Source organism: Telmatherina bonti, assembly GCF_933228915.1.
Source record: "Telmatherina bonti genome assembly, chromosome: 2".
Lineage (NCBI taxonomy): Eukaryota > Metazoa > Chordata > Actinopteri > Atheriniformes > Telmatherinidae > Telmatherina > Telmatherina bonti.
Genome location: NC_136620.1, coordinates 45,774,030 through 45,792,846, shown reverse-complemented (window position 1 = coordinate 45,792,846; position 18,817 = coordinate 45,774,030). Strand labels below are relative to the sequence as shown.

The window sequence follows — 18,817 nt, the reverse complement described above, 5'->3', positions numbered from 1 at the left end:
ACGACTTTAGATAAACGGCTTTAGATAAACGACTTCAGGTAAACAACTTCAGGTAAACGACTTTAGATAAACGACTTAAAGTAAACGACTCCAAGTAAACGACTTTAGATTAACGACTTCAGGTAAACGAATTAAAAGACTTTCGATAAACGACTTCAGGTAAACGACTTTAGATAAACGACTTTAGATAAACGACTTAAAGTAAACGACTTCAGGTAAACGACTTCAGGTAAACGACTTCAGGTAAACGACTTTAGATAAACGACTTCAGGTAAACGACTTTAGATATACGACTTCAGGTAAACGACTTAAAATAAACGACTTCAGGTAAACGACTTTAGATAAACGACTTAAAGTAAACGACTTCAGGTAAACGACTTTAGATAAACGACTTCAGATAAACGACTTCAGGTAAACGACTCCAGGTAAACGACTTTAGAGAAACAACTTTAGGTAAACGACTTTTGGTAAATGACTTAAATAAACCACTTTAGGTAAACGACTTAAAGTAAACGACTTCAGGTAAACGACTTCAGGTAAACGACTTTAGGTAAACGACTTAAAGTAAACGACTTCAGGTAAACGACTTCAGGTAAACGACTTCAGGTAAACGACTTAAAGTAATTGACTTCAGGTAAACAACTTCAGGTAAACGACTTCAGGTAAACGACTTTAGATAAACTACTGAAACGACTTCAGGTAAATGACTTTAGATAAACAACTGTAGGTAAACGACTTTAAGTAAACGACTTAAAGTAAACGACTTCAGGTAAACGACTTTAGATAAACGACTTTAGGTAAACGACTTCAGGTAAACGACTTAAAGTAAACGACTTTAGGCAAACGACTTTAGATAAACGACTTTAGGTAAACGACTTTAGATAAGCGACTTTAGGTAAACGACGTTAGATAAACAACTTCAGGTAAATGACTTCAGGTAAACGACTTAAAGTAAACGACTTAAAGTAAACAACTTCAGGTAAATGAGTTTAGGTAAAGGACTTTAGGTAAACGACTTTAGATAAACGAGTTCAGGTAAATGACTTTAGATAAACAACTTTAAAGTAAACGACTTTAGGTAAACAACTTCAGGTAAACGACATAAAGTAAACAACTTCAGGTAAACGACTTTAGGTAAAGGACTTTAGGTAAACGACTTCAGGTAAACGACTTAAAGTAAACAACTTCAGGTAAACAACTTTAGATAAACGACATCAGGTAAACGACTTCAGGTAAACGACTTTAGGTTAACGACTTTAGATAAACTACTTAAACGACTTCAGGAAAACGACATTAGATAAACGACTTCAGGTAAACGACTTTAGATAAACGACTTCAGGTAAACAACTTTAGATAAAAGACTTAAAGTAAACGACTTTAGTTACACGACTTCAGGTAAACGACATAAAGTAAACAACTTCAGGTAAACGACTTTAGGTAAAGGACTTTAGGTAAACGACTTCAGGTAAACGACTTAAAGTAAACAACTTCAGGTAAACGACTTTAGATAAACGACTTCAGGTAAACGACTTCAGGTAAACGACTTTAGGTAAACGACTTAAAGTAAACGACTTCAGGTAAACAACTTCAGGTAAACGACTTCAGGTAAACGACTTTAGATAAACTACTTAAACGACATCAGCAAAACGACATTAGATAAACGACTTCAGGTAAACGACTTCAGGTAAACGACTTTAGATAAACGACTTCAGGTAAACGACTTTAGATAAACGACTTCAGGTAAACGACTTTAGATAAACGACTTCAGGTAAACGACTTTAGTTAAACAACTTTAGGTAAACGACTTAAGATAAACGACTTCAGGTAAACGACTTTAGGTAAACGACGTTAGATAAACAACTTCAGGTAAACGACTTTAGATAAACGACTTCAGGTAAACGACTTTAGATAACCGACTTCAGGTAAACGACTTTCGGTAAACGACGTTAGATAAACAACTTCAGGTAAACGACTTTAGATAAACGACTTTAGGTAAACGACTTCAGGTAAACGACTTAAAGTAAACGACTTTAGGGAAACGACTTTAGATAAACGACTTCAGGTAAACGACTTTAGATAAACGACTTTAGGTAAATGACTTTAGAGAAACAACTTTAGGTAAACGACTATTGGTAAATGACTTAAAGTAAACAACTTCAGGTAAAAGAGTTTAGGTAAAGGACTTTAGGTAAACGACTTCAGGTAAACGACTTAAAGTAAACAACTTCAGGTAAACGACTTTAGATATACGACTTCAGGTAAACGACTTCAGGTAAACGACTTTAGGTAAACGACTTAAAGTAAACGACTTCAGGTAAACAACTTCAGGTAAACGACTTCAGGTAAACGACTTTAGATAAACTACTTTAGATAAACGACTTTAGGTAAATGACTTTAGAGAAACAACTTTAGGTAAACAACTTCAGGTAAACGACTTAAAGTAAACAACTTCAGGTAAAAGAGTTTAGGTAAAGGACTTTAGGTAAACGACTTCAGGTAAACGACTTAAAGTAAACAACTTCAGGTAAACGACTTTAGATATACGACTTCAGGTAAACGACTTCAGGTAAACGACTTTAGGTAAACGACTTAAAGTAAACGACTTCAGGTAAACAACTTCAGGTAAACGACTTCAGGTAAACGACTTTAGATAAACTACTTTAGATAAACGACTTTAGGTAAACGACTTCAGGTAAACGACTTTAGATGAACGACTTCAGGAAAACGACATTAGATAAACGACTTCAGGTAAACGACTTCAGGTAAACGACTTTAGATAAACGACTTCAGGTAAATGACTTCAGGTAAATGACTTTAGATAAACGACTTCAGGTAAACGACTTTAGATAAACGACTTAAAGTAAACGACTTTAGGTACACGACTTCAGGTAAACTACATAAAGTAAACGACTTCAGTTAAAGAACTTTAGATAAACGACTTAAGATAAACGACTTCAGGTAAACGACTTTAGGTAAACGACGTTAGATAAACAACTTCAGGTAAACGACTTTAGATAAACGACTTCAGGTAAACGACTTTAGATAACCGACTTCAGGTAAACGACTTTCGGTAAACGACGTTAGATAAACAACTTCAGGTAAACGACTTTAGATAAACGACTTTAGGTAAACGACGTTAGATAAACAACTTCAGGTAAATGACTTCAGGCAAACGACTTAAAGTAAACGACTTCAGGCAAACGACTTCAGATAAACGACTTTAGGTAAACGACTTAAAATAAACAACTTTAGGTAAACGACTTAAAGTAAACGACTTCAGGTAAACGACTTCAGGTAAACGACTTCAGGTAAACGACTTAAAGTAAACGACTTCAGGTAAACAACTTCAGGTAAACGACTTCAGGTAAACGACTTTAGATAAACTACTTAAACGACTTCAGGTAAATGACTTTAGATAAACAACTTTAGGTAAACGACTTTAAGTAAACGACTTAAAGTAAACGACTTTAGGCAAACGACTTTAGATAAACGACTTTAGGTAAACGACTTTAGATAAGCGACTTTAGGTAAACGACGTTAGATAAACAACTTCAGGTAAATGACTTCAGGTAAACGACTTAAAGTAAACGACTTAAAGTAAACAACTTCAGGTAAATGAGTTTAGGTAAAGGACTTTAGGTAAACGACTTTAGATAAACGAGTTCAGGTAAATGACTTTAGATAAACAACTTTAAAGTAAACGACTTTAGGTAAACGACTTCAGGTAAACGACATAAAGTAAACAACTTCAGGTAAACGACTTTAGGTAAAGGACTTTAGGTAAACGACTTCAGGTAAACGACTTAAAGTAAACAACTTCAGGTAAACGACTTTAGATAAACGACATCAGGTAAACGACTTTAGGTAAACGACTTAAAGTAAACGACTTCAGGTAAAGGACTTTAGGTAAACGACTTAAAGTAAACGACTTCAGGTAAACAACTTCAGGTAAACGACTTCAGGTAAACGACTTTAGATAAACTACTTAAACGACTTCAGGAAAACGACTTTAGATAAACGACTTCAGGTAAACGACTTTAGATAAACGACTTCAGGTAAATGACTTTAGATAAACGACTTCAGGTAAACGACTTCAGGTAAACAACTTTAGATAAACGACTTAAAGTAAACCACTTTAGGTAAACGACTTAAGATAAACGACTTCAGGTAAACGACTTTAGATAACCGACTTCAGGTAAACGACTTTAGGTAAACGACTTCAGGTAAACGACTTTCGGTAAACGACGTTAGATAAACAACTTCAGGTAAACGACTTTAGGTAAATGACTTAAAGTAAACAACTTCAGGTAAACGACTTTAGATAAACGACTTTAGGTAAACGACGTTAGATAAACAACTTCAGGTAAATGACTTCAGGCAAACGACTTCAGGCAAACGACTTCAGATAAACGACTTTAGGTAAACGACTCAAAATAAACAACTTTAGGTAAACGACTTAAAGTAAACGACTTCAGGTAAACGACTTCAGGTAAACGACTTCAGGTAAACGACTTAAAGTAAACGACTTCAGGTAAACAACTTCAGGTAAACGACTTCAGGTAAACGACTTTAGATAAACTACTTAAAGTAAACGACTTTAGGTACACGACTTCAGGTAAACTACATAAAGTAAACGACTTTAGTTAAAGAACTTTAGATAAACGACTTAAGATAAACGACTTCAGGTAAACGACTTTAGATAACCGACTTCAGGTAAACGACTTTAGGTAAACGACGTTAGATAAACAACTTCAGGTAAACGACTTTAGATAAACGACTTCAGGTAAACGACTTTAGATAACCGACTTCAGGTAAACGACTTTCGGTAAACGACGTTAGATAAACAACTTCAGGTAAACGACTTTAGATAAACGACTTTAGGTAAACGACGTTAGATAAACAACTTCAGGTAAATGACTTCAGGCAAACGACTTAAAGTAAACGACTTCAGGCAAACGACTTCAGATAAACGACTTTAGGTAAACGACTTAAAATAAACAACTTTAGGTAAACGACTTAAAGTAAACGACTTCAGGTAAACGACTTCAGGTAAACGACTTCAGGTAAACAACTTCAGGTAAACGACTTCAGGTAAACGACTTTAGATAAACTACTTAAACGACTTCAGGTAAATGACTTTAGATAAACAACTTTAGGTAAACGACTTTAAGTAAACGACTTAAAGTAAACGACTTTAGGCAAACGACTTTAGATAAAAGACTTTAGGTAAACGACTTTAGATAAGCGACTTTAGGTAAACGACGTTAGATAAACAACTTCAGGTAAATGACTTCAGGTAAACGACTTAAAGTAAACGACTTAAAGTAAACAACTTCAGGTAAATGAGTTTAGGTAAAGGACTTTAGGTAAACGACTTTAGATAAACGAGTTCAGGTAAATGACTTTAGATAAACAACTTTAAAGTAAACGACTTTAGGTAAACGACTTCAGGTAAACGACATAAAGTAAACAACTTCAGGTAAACGACTTTAGGTAAAGGACTTTAGGTAAACGACTTCAGGTAAACGACTTAAAGTAAACAACTTCAGGTAAACGACTTTAGATAAACGACATCAGGTAAACGACTTTAGGTAAACGACTTAAAGTAAACGACTTCAGGTAAAGGACTTTAGGTAAACGACTTAAAGTAAACGACTTCAGGTAAACAACTTCAGGTAAACGACTTCAGGTAAACGACTTTAGATAAACTACTTAAACGACTTCAGGAAAACGACATTAGATAAACGACTTCAGGTAAACGACTTCAGGTAAACGACTTTAGATAAACGACTTCAGGTAAACGACTTTAGATAAACGACTTCAGGTAAACGACTTTAGATAAGCAACTTTAGGTAAACGACTTAAGATAAACGACTTCTGGTAAACGACTTTAGATAACCGACTTCAGGTAAACGACTTTAGGTAAACGACGTTAGATAAACAACTTCAGGTAAACGACTTTAGATAAACGACTTCAGGTAAACGACTTTCGGTAAACGACGTTAGATAAACAACTTCAGGTAAACGACTTTAGGTAAACGACTTAAAGTAAACAACTTTAGGCAAACGACTTTAGATAAACGACTTTAGGTAAACGACTTCAGGTAAACGACTTAAAGTAAACAACTTTAGGCAAACGACTTTAGATAAACGACTTTAGATAAACGACTTCAGGTAAACGACTTTAGATAAACGACTTTAGGTAAACGACGTTAGATAAACAACTTCAGGTAAATGACTTCAGGTAAATGACTTTAGAGAAACAACTTTAGGTAAACGACTTTTGGTAAATGACTTAAAGTAAACAACTTCAGGTAAACGACTTAAAGTAAACAACTTCAGGTAAACGACTTTAGATAAACGACTTCAGGTAAACGACTTTAGGTAAACGACAAAGTAAACGACTTCAGGTAAACAACTTCAGGTAAACGACTTCAGGTAAACGACTTTAGATAAACTACTTTAGATAAACGACTTCAGGTAAACGACTTTAGATAAACGACTTCAGGTAAATGACTTTAGATGAACGACTTCAGGAAAACGACATTAGATAAACGACTTCAGGTAAACGACTTCAGGTAAACGACTTTAGATAAACGACTTCAGGTAAACGACTTTAGATAAACGACTTCAGGTAAATGACTTTAGATAAACGACTTCAGGTAAACGACTTCAGGTAAACAACTTTAGATAAACGACTTAAAGTAAACCACTTTAGGTAAACGACTTAAAGTAAACGACTTAAAGTAAACAACTTCAGGTAAATGAGTTTAGGTAAAGGACTTTAGGTAAACGACTTTAGATAAACGAGTTCAGGTAAATGACTTTAGATAAACAACTTTAAAGTAAACGACTTTAGGTAAACGACTTCAGGTAAACGACATAAAGTAAACAACTTCAGGTAAACGACTTTAGGTAAAGGACTTTAGGTAAACGACTTCAGGTAAACGACTTAAAGTAAACAACTTCAGGTAAACGACTTTAGATAAACGACATCAGGTAAACGACTTTAGGTAAACGACTTAAAGTAAACGACTTCAGGTAAAGGACTTTAGGTAAACGACTTAAAGTAAACGACTTCAGGTAAACAACTTCAGGTAAACGACTTCAGGTAAACGACTTTAGATAAACTACTTAAACGACTTCAGGAAAACGACATTAGATAAACGACTTCAGGTAAACGACTTCAGGTAAACGACTTTAGATAAACGACTTCAGGTAAACGACTTTAGATAAACGACTTCAGGTAAACGACTTTAGATAAGCAACTTTAGGTAAACGACTTAAGATAAACGACTTCTGGTAAACGACTTTAGATAACCGACTTCAGGTAAACGACTTTAGGTAAACGACGTTAGATAAACAACTTCAGGTAAACGACTTTAGATAAACGACTTCAGGTAAACGACTTTCGGTAAACGACGTTAGATAAACAACTTCAGGTAAACGACTTTAGGTAAACGACTTAAAGTAAACAACTTTAGGCAAACGACTTTAGATAAACGACTTTAGGTAAACGACTTCAGGTAAACGACTTAAAGTAAACAACTTTAGGCAAACGACTTTAGATAAACGACTTTAGATAAACGACTTCAGGTAAACGACTTTAGATAAACGACTTTAGGTAAACGACGTTAGATAAACAACTTCAGGTAAATGACTTCAGGTAAATGACTTTAGAGAAACAACTTTAGGTAAACGACTTTTGGTAAATGACTTAAAGTAAACAACTTCAGGTAAACGACTTAAAGTAAACAACTTCAGGTAAACGACTTTAGATAAACGACTTCAGGTAAACGACTTTAGGTAAACGACAAAGTAAACGACTTCAGGTAAACAACTTCAGGTAAACGACTTCAGGTAAACGACTTTAGATAAACTACTTTAGATAAACGACTTCAGGTAAACGACTTTAGATAAACGACTTCAGGTAAATGACTTTAGATGAACGACTTCAGGAAAACGACATTAGATAAACGACTTCAGGTAAACGACTTCAGGTAAACGACTTTAGATAAACGACTTCAGGTAAACGACTTTAGATAAACGACTTCAGGTAAATGACTTTAGATAAACGACTTCAGGTAAACGACTTCAGGTAAACAACTTTAGATAAACGACTTAAAGTAAACCACTTTAGGTAAACGACTTAAGATAAACGACTTCAGGTAAACGACTTTAGATAACCGACTTCAGGTAAACGACTTTAGGTAAACGACTTCAGGTAAACGACTTTCGGTAAACGACGTTAGATAAACAACTTCAGGTAAACGACTTTAGGTAAATGACTTAAAGTAAACAACTTCAGGTAAACGACTTTAGATAAACGACTTTAGGTAAACGACGTTAGATAAACAACTTCAGGTAAATGACTTCAGGCAAACGACTTCAGGCAAACGACTTCAGATAAACGACTTTAGGTAAACGACTCAAAATAAACAACTTTAGGTAAACGACTTAAAGTAAACGACTTCAGGTAAACGACTTCAGGTAAACGACTTAAAGTAAACGACTTCAGGTAAACAACTTCAGGTAAACGACTTCAGGTAAACGACTTTAGATAAACTACTTAAACGACTTCAGGTAAATGACTTTAGATAAACAACTTTAGGTAAACGACTTTAAGTAAACGACTTAAAGTAAACGACTTCAGGTAAACGACTTTAGATAAACGACTTTAGGTAAACGACTTCAGGTAAACGACTTAAAGTAAACGACTTTAGGCAAACGACTTTAGATAAACGACTTTAGGTAAACGACTTTAGATAAGCGACTTTAGGTAAACGACGTTAGATAAACAACTTCAGGTAAATGACTTCAGGTAAACGACTTAAAGTAAACGACTTAAAGTAAACAACTTCAGGTAAATGAGTTTAGGTAAAGGACTTTAGGTAAACGACTTTAGATAAACGAGTTCAGGTAAATGACTTTAGATAAACAACTTTAAAGTAAACGACTTTAGGTAAACGACTTAAAGTAAACGACTTCAGGTAAACGACTTAAAGTAAACAACTTTAGGCAAACGACTTTAGATAAACGACTTCAGGTAAACGACTTAAAGTAAACGACTTTAGGCAAACGACTTTAGGTAAACGACTTCAGGTAAACGACTTCAGGTAAACGACTTTAGAGAAACAACTTTAGGCATACGACTTAAAGTAAACGACTTCAGGCAAACGACTTCAGATAAACGACTTTAGGTAAACGACTCAAAATAAACAACTTTAGGTAAACGACTTAAAGTAAACGACTTCAGGTAAACGACTTCAGGTAAACGACTTCAGGTAAACGACTTAAAGTAAACGACTTCAGGTAAACAACTTCAGGTAAACGACTTCAGGTAAACGACTTTAGATAAACTACTTAAACGACTTCAGGTAAATGACTTTAGATAAACAACTTTAGGTAAACGACTAAGTAAACGACTTAAAGTAAACGACTTCAGGTAAACGACTTTAGATAAACGACTTTAGGTAAACGACTTCAGGTAAACGACTTAAAGTAAACGACTTTAGGCAAACGACTTTAGATAAACGACTTTAGGTAAACGACTTTAGATAAGCGACTTTAGGTAAACGACGTTAGATAAACAACTTCAGGTAAATGACTTCAGGTAAACGACTTAAAGTAAACGACTTAAAGTAAACAACTTCAGGTAAATGAGTTTAGGTAAAGGACTTTAGGTAAACGACTTTAGATAAATGAGTTCAGGTAAATGACTTTAGATAAACAACTTTAAAGTAAACGACTTTAGGCAAACGACTTAAAGTAAACGACTTCAGGTAAACGACTTTAGGTAAACGACTTAAAGTAAACAACTTTAGGCAAACGACTTTAGATAAACGACTTCAGGTAAACGACTTAAAGTAAACGACTTTAGGCAAACGACTTTAGGTAAACGACTTCAGGTAAACGACTTCAGGTAAACGACTTTAGAGAAACAACTTTAGGTAAACGACTTTTGGTAAATGACTTAAAGTAAACAACTTCAGGTAAACGACTTAAAGTAAACAACTTCAGGTAAACGACTTAAAGTAAACGACTTAAAGTAAACAACTTCAGGTAAAAGAGTTTAGGTAAATGACTTTAGGTAAACGACTTCAGGTAAACGACTTTAGATAAACGACTTAAAGTAAACGACTTCAGGTAAACGACTTCAGGTAAACGACTTAAAGTAAACGACTTCAGATAAACGACTTCAGGTAAACGACTTAAAGTAAACAACTTCAGGTAAATGACTTTAGATAAACGACTTAAAGTAAACGACTTCAGGTAAACGACTTCAGGTAAACGACTTAAAGTAAACGACTTCAGGTAAACGACTTCAGGTAAACGACTTAAAGTAAACAACTTCAGGTAAACGACTTTAGATCTCGGCCCTCTTTCTCTTCTCACTACAAGAAGCCCTAACCCATACACCTCCTCACTTGGTGCAGTCATGAGTTCTCATGGCTTCTCCTACCACTGCTATGCAGATGACACTCAGCTTTTCCTCTCCTTCCCACCAGACGACACAACGTTTCACTGAGAATATCAGCTTGCCTTGCTGATATCTCTGCATGGATGAAGGATCGCCACCTTCAGCTCCATCTGTCCAAGACAGAGCTCATTGTCTGTCCAGCCGATCCTTCCTTACATCCACAATTAAGTATGAAGCTCTACTCTATTACACTTGTTCCTGCTGCCTGGAATCTGGGTGTCATGGTGGATGACCAGTTGACCTTTAAGGTCCATGTTGCCTCGGTTGCCTGTACCTGCCGATATGCTCTCTACAACATCAAGAGAATCAGACGTACCTGACAGAACATACGACTCAGCTGTCGGTTCAGGTTCTGGTCATCTCACACATCGATTACTGCAGTTCCCTACTGGCAGGTCTGCCTGCATGCTGGTTAAACCTCTGCAGATGATCCAGAACCAGCAGCACATCCGGTTTTCAACCAGTCCAAACTGGTTCATGTCACTCTGCTGCTAATTTAAAGCTTTGCTTCTGGCTTACAAACCAATAACTCAAACGTCTCCCGTCTACCTTCACTCCATAATCCAGACCTACACTCCCTCTCCACAGCTACGTTCCACCAGTGAAAGACGCCTCGTGTTACCACCACAACGTGGGACTAAATCACCAGCCAGACTCTTTTCCTCTGTTGTTCCACGGTGGTGGAATGATCTCCCAAACTCTGTCCGCTCTGCAGAGTCCCTGTCTACTTTTAAGACCCAGCTGAAGACTCAGCTCTTCAAGGAGAACTTCAACACTTAGTTTAGCTGTATTTGTTGGAAAGTTGGAGAACTTAGTCCAGTTCTTTGCAACAAACTTTATGATATTAATTCTTTGTATTATAACATCGGTGGTATTATGTGGTGGGAAGGGAGTAAACAAACAAACAAAAAAAAAAAGCCTGTAGCTTCATGCAAGGATCTGCATCCAAATGGACAGTCCACTAGCATCTTCCTACGATGTCCTCTACTGTTTGATTTTGTGCTTGTGTTGTTCTCACTTGTATGTAAGTCGCTTTGGATAAAAGTGTCTGATAAATGACTGTAGAATAGAATAGAATAGAATACAGCAGCCAAACGTTCAGAAACTGTGTGGATCTGTTTTCTCACCCGAACACTCTGCACGTATTTAGTCTGCAGTTGTTCCAGACCCTCCGTGGAGATGAGTGGTCCCAGCTCTACCCTCTGCAGCTCAGCCACTAGGTCCGGGTGGCCCATCATGTCTGCGCTGCCGAGACAACAGCGACAGACGACTTCATGTCTAGCAGGTGCATTAATCACATGACCCAGTAATGTAGCGTTAAACTATGTAATACATTGTTAAATTATATTATAAACAGGACACAAGGATGTGTGCTGAGAGAGTGTGCTTATGCACCGAACAGCAGTTCAGAGTACCCACCCTTTCTGGAGTCCTTGGAGGGAGTGCTGGAGGGTGCTCCTTCTGGGGACTCCATTGTTCTGCTGGGGGACTTCAATGCTCACGTGGGCAATGACAGTGAGACCTGTCAACAGCTGTCAACTGATCACCAGCTGGTAGTGAGTTGGCTCAGATGGTGGGGGAGGAAGCCGGTCAGAGCTGGCAGACCCAAACGTGTTGTGAGGGTCTGCTGGGAACGTCTGGCTGAGTCCCCCGTCAGAGCGAGCTTCAACTCCCACCTTCAGCAGAGCTTCGACCATGTCCCGAGTGAGGCGGGGGACATTGAGTCCGAATGGGCTGTGTTCCGTGCCTCTATTGCTGAGGCGGCCAGCCGGAGCTGTGGCTGTAAGGTCGTTGGTGCCTGTCGTGGCGGTAATCCCAGGACTCGTTGGTGGACACCAGCAGTGAGGGATGCCGTCAAGCTGAAGAAGGAGTCCTATCGGGCCTTCTTGGCCTGTGGGACTCTGGAGGCAGCTGATGGGCACCTGTAGGACCCCTGAATAGGAGGATCCGCCTGATAGTCGAATCCCGGATTGAGGAGGAGCAGTGTGGTTTTCGTCCTGGTCGCAGAACAGTGGACCAGCTCTATACCCTCTTTGGGGTCCTGGAGGGGGCATGGGAGTTTGCCCAACCAGTCTACATGTGCTTTGTGGACCTGGAGAAGGCGTTCGACCATGTCCCCCGGGGGCTCCTGTGGGGGGTACTCCGGGAGTATGGGGTACCGGACCCCCTTGTACGAGCTGTCCGGTCCCTGTATGACAGGTGTCAGAGCTTGGTCCACATTGCCGGTAGTAAGTCGGATTCGTTTCCGGTGAGGGTTGGACTCTGCCAAGGCTGCCCTTTATCACCGATTCTGTTCATAACTTATATGGACAGAATTTCTAGGCGCAGCCGAGGTGTTGAGGGGATCCGGCTTGGTGGCCTCAGGATTGGGTCCCTGCTTTTTGCGGATGACGTGGTCCTGTTGGCTTCGTCTGGTCGTGATCTCCAGCTCTCGCTTGAGCGATTCGCGGCCGAGTGTGAAGCGGCTGGGATGAGAATCAGCACCTCCAAATCTGAGACCATGGTCCTCAGCCGGAATAGGGTGGATTGCCCTCTCCGGGTCGGGAGTCAGGTCCTGCCTCAAGTGGAGGAGTTTAAATATCTCGGGGTCTTGTTCACGAGTGAGGGAAGGATGGAGCGTGAGATGGACAGACGGATCGGTGCGGCGTCTGCAGTAATGCGGGCTCTGCGCCGGTCTGTCGTGGTGAAGAAGGAGCTGAGCCAGAAGGCGAAGCTCTCGATTTACCAGTCGATCTACGTTCCTACCCTCACCTATGGTCATGAGCTGTGGGTCGTGACCGAAAGAAGGAGATCTCGTATACAGGCGGCTGAAATGAGTTTCCTCCGCAGGGTGGCCGGGCTCTCCCTTAGAGATAGGGTGAGGAGCTCGGTCATCCGGGAGGAGATCAGAGTAGAGCCGCTGCTCCTTCGCATCAAGAGGAACCAGTTGAGGTGGCTCGGGCATCTGGTCAGGATGCCTCCTGGACCTCCCTGGTGAGGTGTTCCAGGCACGTCCCTCTGGGAGGAGACCCCGGGGAAGACCCAGGACACGCTGGAGGGATTATATCTCTCGGCTGGCCTGGGAACGCCTCGGGATCCCCCCGCAGAGTTGGCAAATGTGGCTGGGGAGAGGGAAGTCTGGGCTTCCCTGCTTAGGCTGCTGCCCCCGCGACTCGACCCCGGATAAGCGACAGAAGATGGATGGATGGATGGATGAAAGATGTCGAAAGCATATTTCCTTCAACCAGAACCACAAGTCTCACCTGTTGTAGACATGCAACACCCAATTGAGTACAGCAAAGATTTCTCCACTCTCCAGGTCCCAGCTGCTAACCTAGGACACAAAAACCAGGTTCATCGGGTTCACTTTGTATCCATTGTGGAGAAAATAAAAGGCAATCATTTTCTTTCATCACACAGCTGAAGAGTTTTCATTTCCCCCTCAGCTCACCTGCGCCAGGTGAGTACATAAGCAGTGGTGGCTGGCCTTCAGGTAGACTCCTGTCAGCTGGTAGTGTGGTGGGACGCAGTGCTCCAACAGGTGGCGAACGGTGTCGAGGTCCGCCATGACGCCGTGCTGCAAAGCAGAGAGGTGGCCAGCCAGACCCGGACCTCGTGTGTGCAGGTAGGAAACACTACGAAAGCGTGCAGACACTGCCTCCTCTAGTACCTGAAGTGAAGGCATCAGGGGCCATGAAAGGCTGCTGTCATTTATTCAAAACTAGTGTTGAGCAGCAGGCGAAGCAGACCTGGAAGAAACATGCTCTCCAGCAGCGAGGTCGTCTAGGAGGCAGCGGTCTGCTGGTCCTAGTCCTCTCTGCCAGCAGAGCTTGGTCCAGAGCCTCCTCCCGCTCCACGATCCTGACGGCCGACACAAACGGCGTGGGGTTTTGTTGGGCCAGCGCCAGAGCGCCGGTCACCACCGTCCACAGCTCCCTTCCTGCAGCATCATGGTGGAATTTTAGAATGAACAGACTTATTTGTCAAATTTATTGTCACTCTTTCATTTAAACTTTTTCTTTAATTACAAAAATTCACAAGCCGTTGTTTTCTTTCACCATGATGAAGTAACATGTCTGCGTGCACTACGCCTCAGAGACCTCCTCACCCAGGGCGTCCACCAGCTGTCCAACTCCACAGAAATATTTGGCCACTAGGTCCTGATCCTCAGTGCTGAGCACACTTCCTGCCATCCCGGCTGCCCCATGGAGCTGCCAGAGAATGTCGTCCTGCCACTGCTCCAGATCGGTGAGCCGGGCGTGGGCCTCCAGGAGCCGCCGGGACTCCACCAGTCGTTCCGTCTCTAACACCATGCTACCAACTGCAGGAGTCCGTCAGAAGACAAAATACGCAGCTTTTAACTGTGAAAAGTTTTCATGGTAAACTCATGTTAAAGAGTTAAGATTGCTTCAGAAAGTTTGTGTGTAAACATTTCCAACAACTGGCGTACTTGTGTGCGTCTGTACGTAAATGCAGAGGGAGTCTTGTTTTGTGCACTTTTTCTGTATAAACGATGGCAAAATGTGCCAAAAGACAAAAATACTTCGGCAAGGAGGTGGTGGAGTCGTTTACACGGAGGGACAGTGATTTTCCAGAGGAAAATTCTGACTGCAGAAGACGATGCTGTTCCTGAAGGAAACGAGCATGAAAAGCAAGGAGTTAGAAGCGCAAACATCTTTCTGTAGCTACGGTAATATATCGGGGAGCGCCTAAACATACTGACTGCTATTGTCACCTAATTTTAACTGGGAATGGGTAAGGCTTCCTACTACAGCCACATCTGATTTTCCACTCTATACCTCCATGTGCAGCATAGGTAAGGGAAAAAAACTTACATTTCTTTCTGTTCCAACTTCAGTAACTTCATGCTGGTTACAGTTAGATCAAATCTGAAAGCTCAGGGTAAAAATATATTTATCTTTATAAAGAGACCATGCTTTTGAATGTACAGTAAAGGGTTCAAGACCTGCATCTGATTTAATTTGAGTATGACTTTTTGGTCGTTTTTAGCATTTTGAGGGATGACTGTTTAAACCAACACACAGAAGCTGCACATCGCTGTGACAGGAATTTAATTGGCTGTACGACAGTGGTGTCAGAACTGGCATCAGAGCTGATAGGCCAGGTCTGGAAGAGGAAGGGTGTGTGATTGTCTGGTTACGTGTGTTGACACTCAGTGGATATTATTGACTAAGGAAGGACCATGGATCAATCCAGTTGGTCAAACATGCTGTCAATCAGAAGGGGAGAGCCTACCGTCACGTCATGTTGCATTGAAATTAGAAAAAATATATAAAGGCAAATTACTGTCATTTAGATAGGAATAGATAAAAACAATCCCCATATTATAAATCAGAACTTGAAAGAAACAAACTCAAATTTTTAGAAGTTAAAAAAAAAAGTTTGGCGAAAAGAGATCAGAATGTGAGAATGAAAATATGACACCTGAGTTCCTGTAGTTGGGTAATAATAGATGAAAACAGTTTAATTTAGAGCCAAAGGAACAAAAAAAAAAAAAAAAAAAAAATCCTGAAAATTAAATAACTTCCAATAATCATTACATTTAGGATCATTTTTGGTCATTAAAGATTTGTGGGACATGAGGCTGCTGGGAGTTTTGTTGGCATTCACAGCAGAGTATCATCAGCATAAAACAAATTTTGGAATTAGCATTTCGACAGGTTGTGGTACACTACATGCCAGCCTAACACTTAGGGGGCAGACTTATTGAGGAAAGGGTTTTTAAATAAACAAAATGTCTTCCAAAAGCATTAAAAAGTAACTGGAAGCTGAAATCTTTATCAGGAAAATGGTGGAATTGTTGCATCAACATGCCCTGTGATGGACTGGCAAGCTTTCCAGGGTGTACCCCGCCTTTCGCCCAAAGACTGCTGGGATAGGCTCCAGTTTCCCACCGACCCTTCATCGGACCAAGCGGTCCAGATAATGAATGAATGAATGTGTTGCATCAACATATAATTTAATGTATTCTGTTCTTGCATCTTTGCATGGAGAAATTAAAGCAAATGTGATATGTTGCAGCGCCTTATGGAGGACTCACAGATTAAAAATTTATTTTGGATTATGTTTGTTAAAGTATCTGTTTTCCCTCCTGAAAGAATGTTTTGGCCGTCTTTAGAGGTGTTAGAGAGCTTCTGACCTGAGTAAAGTCGTGGCAGATTACTGACGGCAGCACAGAGCTGATTGTGGTTCACCGACACCTCCCGCAGCCTCTCCAGAGACTTCATGCTCTCGGTGCTTCCATCTGACTCTAGTCCTGCTTTCTTCAGAGTGTGTGACACCTCCTTTAGCTTGGCTCTGGCTTCCCGCAGCTGCCCCAGCCCCCAGCCCACCTCCTCCAGGTAGGACTGCACCATTGCCTGGAAAGAACAAATAGACTACAGCCATGAGTATAAAGAGGATTTACAACATTAATTTCCACATCATGTTTCATCTTCACCTTCAGTCTGGTGTGAACGGAGGCAGTCCTCTGACTTTCCCTCTTCTTGTAGTGAGTGAGTCGCTCTAGGTGTTCCGGTCGACAGAAAACACCTGACGCCCACTTCAGGGCAGCACCGCGGGCCAAACACTCAGCCCTCTCCACCTCCGGCCATACCTCAGCCTCGGGGACCATGTCTAACGGAAAGACCACGTAACTGCAACACTCATGCAGAAAAGCTGCTCGTTTCACGCCAACCTCACATCATAAAGAATAACTGCTGGCTCATATCTGCACTACTGGTACATCCAGGGCTGGACGATAATTCAATCGCAATAAATATCAACAATATCGATCAACAGACGATTGGTGAAAAAAGGGTTGATAAAAAGTTCAATAGAAACAGTTTCCTTTTTCATTACAGCCTATCATGTAGCGTAAAACTACAGTCATTACTTCCTCCCAACCAATCACAAACACAGACTTTGGAGTGCTCTGTCAGCAAGCCCCGCCCCTCTCAAACACAACAGAGACCATGTGGATTGCAAAAGTTAGGAGGGCGTATGTGAGTCAGTTAGTATGTGTGTGTGGGGGTGTCTGTGTATGCCTATATGTGTGTATGTGTGTTGGAGGGGGGGTCTTGTGCACAGGGAGGGTGGCTGGTGCACTGGGGTGCGGCCTGGCCTCCACTCGGCAGTGGTCTGGGGATCCTGGCTCTCCATTGGTGTGGGCTGTACCCTCTGCCCACGGGGGGTTGGGGGTTGCCTTCGGGCTCTTGGGGCCCTGGGGCCCGCGCTCTGTCTGCCCTGGGTGGTTTGCACCCGGCGGGTCAGTTCTTGCCGGTCTGGGCGCACTGGGGCCTGTTCCCCCTGACTGCGTGGGACTCCGGCTGGGGCTCCCCTCTACTGCCTCCCAGGTGGGTCCATAGCTGGCTCCAGGCTGGGGTGGTTAGATCCTGTGCCTGGGGGTGGCTGCTGGCCACCAGGGTCTCGGGGTCCTCCTGGCCTGCTTCTTGCCTTTGCGTGGGCGGGGTCACATTGTGTGGGCGGGGTCACATCAGCATGATCTTCTCTGAACACGTTCCACTCTGCATGTTCTGTATGTGACACAGTCACTGAGTCGCCTGCAGGATTATTCACTAACATCAGCTGGTTTTCTTTGTCTCCCATTAATATTTAACCTGATAGTTTATGGGGCTGTTGACACTTGATAGTCTAGTCCTCCACAGGGGGAATAAGAATCTAAGATTGGCATGTTTGTGTCTATGTGTGTGAATGTGTATGTAAATGCATCTATATAGTCAAATGCGTATGGGTGTATATGCGTACGTTTATGCAAATGTCTGTTTTTCCTTCTTTCTCTCTCTATCTCTCTCTTTTCCTCTCTTTCTATGAGGTGTTTTCTTTCTCTTTCCCTTTGTCTTTCTGCCTCTCTTCTATCTTCTCTGGTCTGGTCCAGCAGTAGAAACTCTGTATTGCAACCATACAAAATAAATAACGAAATAAAATAAAACTCCAGAAAATCAAGGGGATCATCATACCAGTGGTGCTCCCCTTGGCAAAGTAAATTTGCTCAGCAGAACACACTTTTTCACAACAAGAAATCTCACCACTAGAGAGCTGCTTTTCTTGATTTTACGGTATTGGAACAATAAAGTTAAAAAATGAAATTGAAAACAACACAAGTGTTTAAATGTTTATGATGTATGACAATCTCAGCACATTAAGATTGATTGGTGGTATAATAATAAATACATGGGAACTGCTTCTATTCATTGATGAAGAAAGCAGCAATGTCCAGTGACACAATACATCCTGATGTATCGCTGAATCCAAAGACAAGACCAGTCATGCATTGCATTATATTTCAATAGAATAAAATGACCAGGGCTGCATTTAGAATATATTTTGAATATTTTG

At 40.9% G+C, this 18,817-nt stretch overlaps 1 protein-coding gene across 1 annotated transcript in view; it reads right to left on the bottom strand.

Moving 5' to 3' along the window:
- exoc3l1 (exocyst complex component 3-like 1) overlaps window positions 1-17,093 on the bottom strand; it is a gene marked incomplete at both ends in the record, with an annotated part of 119,012 nt that extends 101,919 nt beyond the window's left edge. The window contains 7 exons of the mRNA XM_079259160.1: window positions 11,608-11,725; window positions 13,723-13,793; window positions 13,911-14,129; window positions 14,209-14,399; window positions 14,568-14,780; window positions 16,620-16,839; window positions 16,920-17,093. Coding sequence (XP_079115286.1) covers window positions 11,608-11,725; window positions 13,723-13,793; window positions 13,911-14,129; window positions 14,209-14,399; window positions 14,568-14,780; window positions 16,620-16,839; window positions 16,920-17,093 — 1,206 coding nt within the window. The remainder of the gene's footprint in view (window positions 1-11,607; window positions 11,726-13,722; window positions 13,794-13,910; window positions 14,130-14,208; window positions 14,400-14,567; window positions 14,781-16,619; window positions 16,840-16,919) is intronic.
- Between the last annotated feature and the right edge of the window lie 1,724 nt (window positions 17,094-18,817).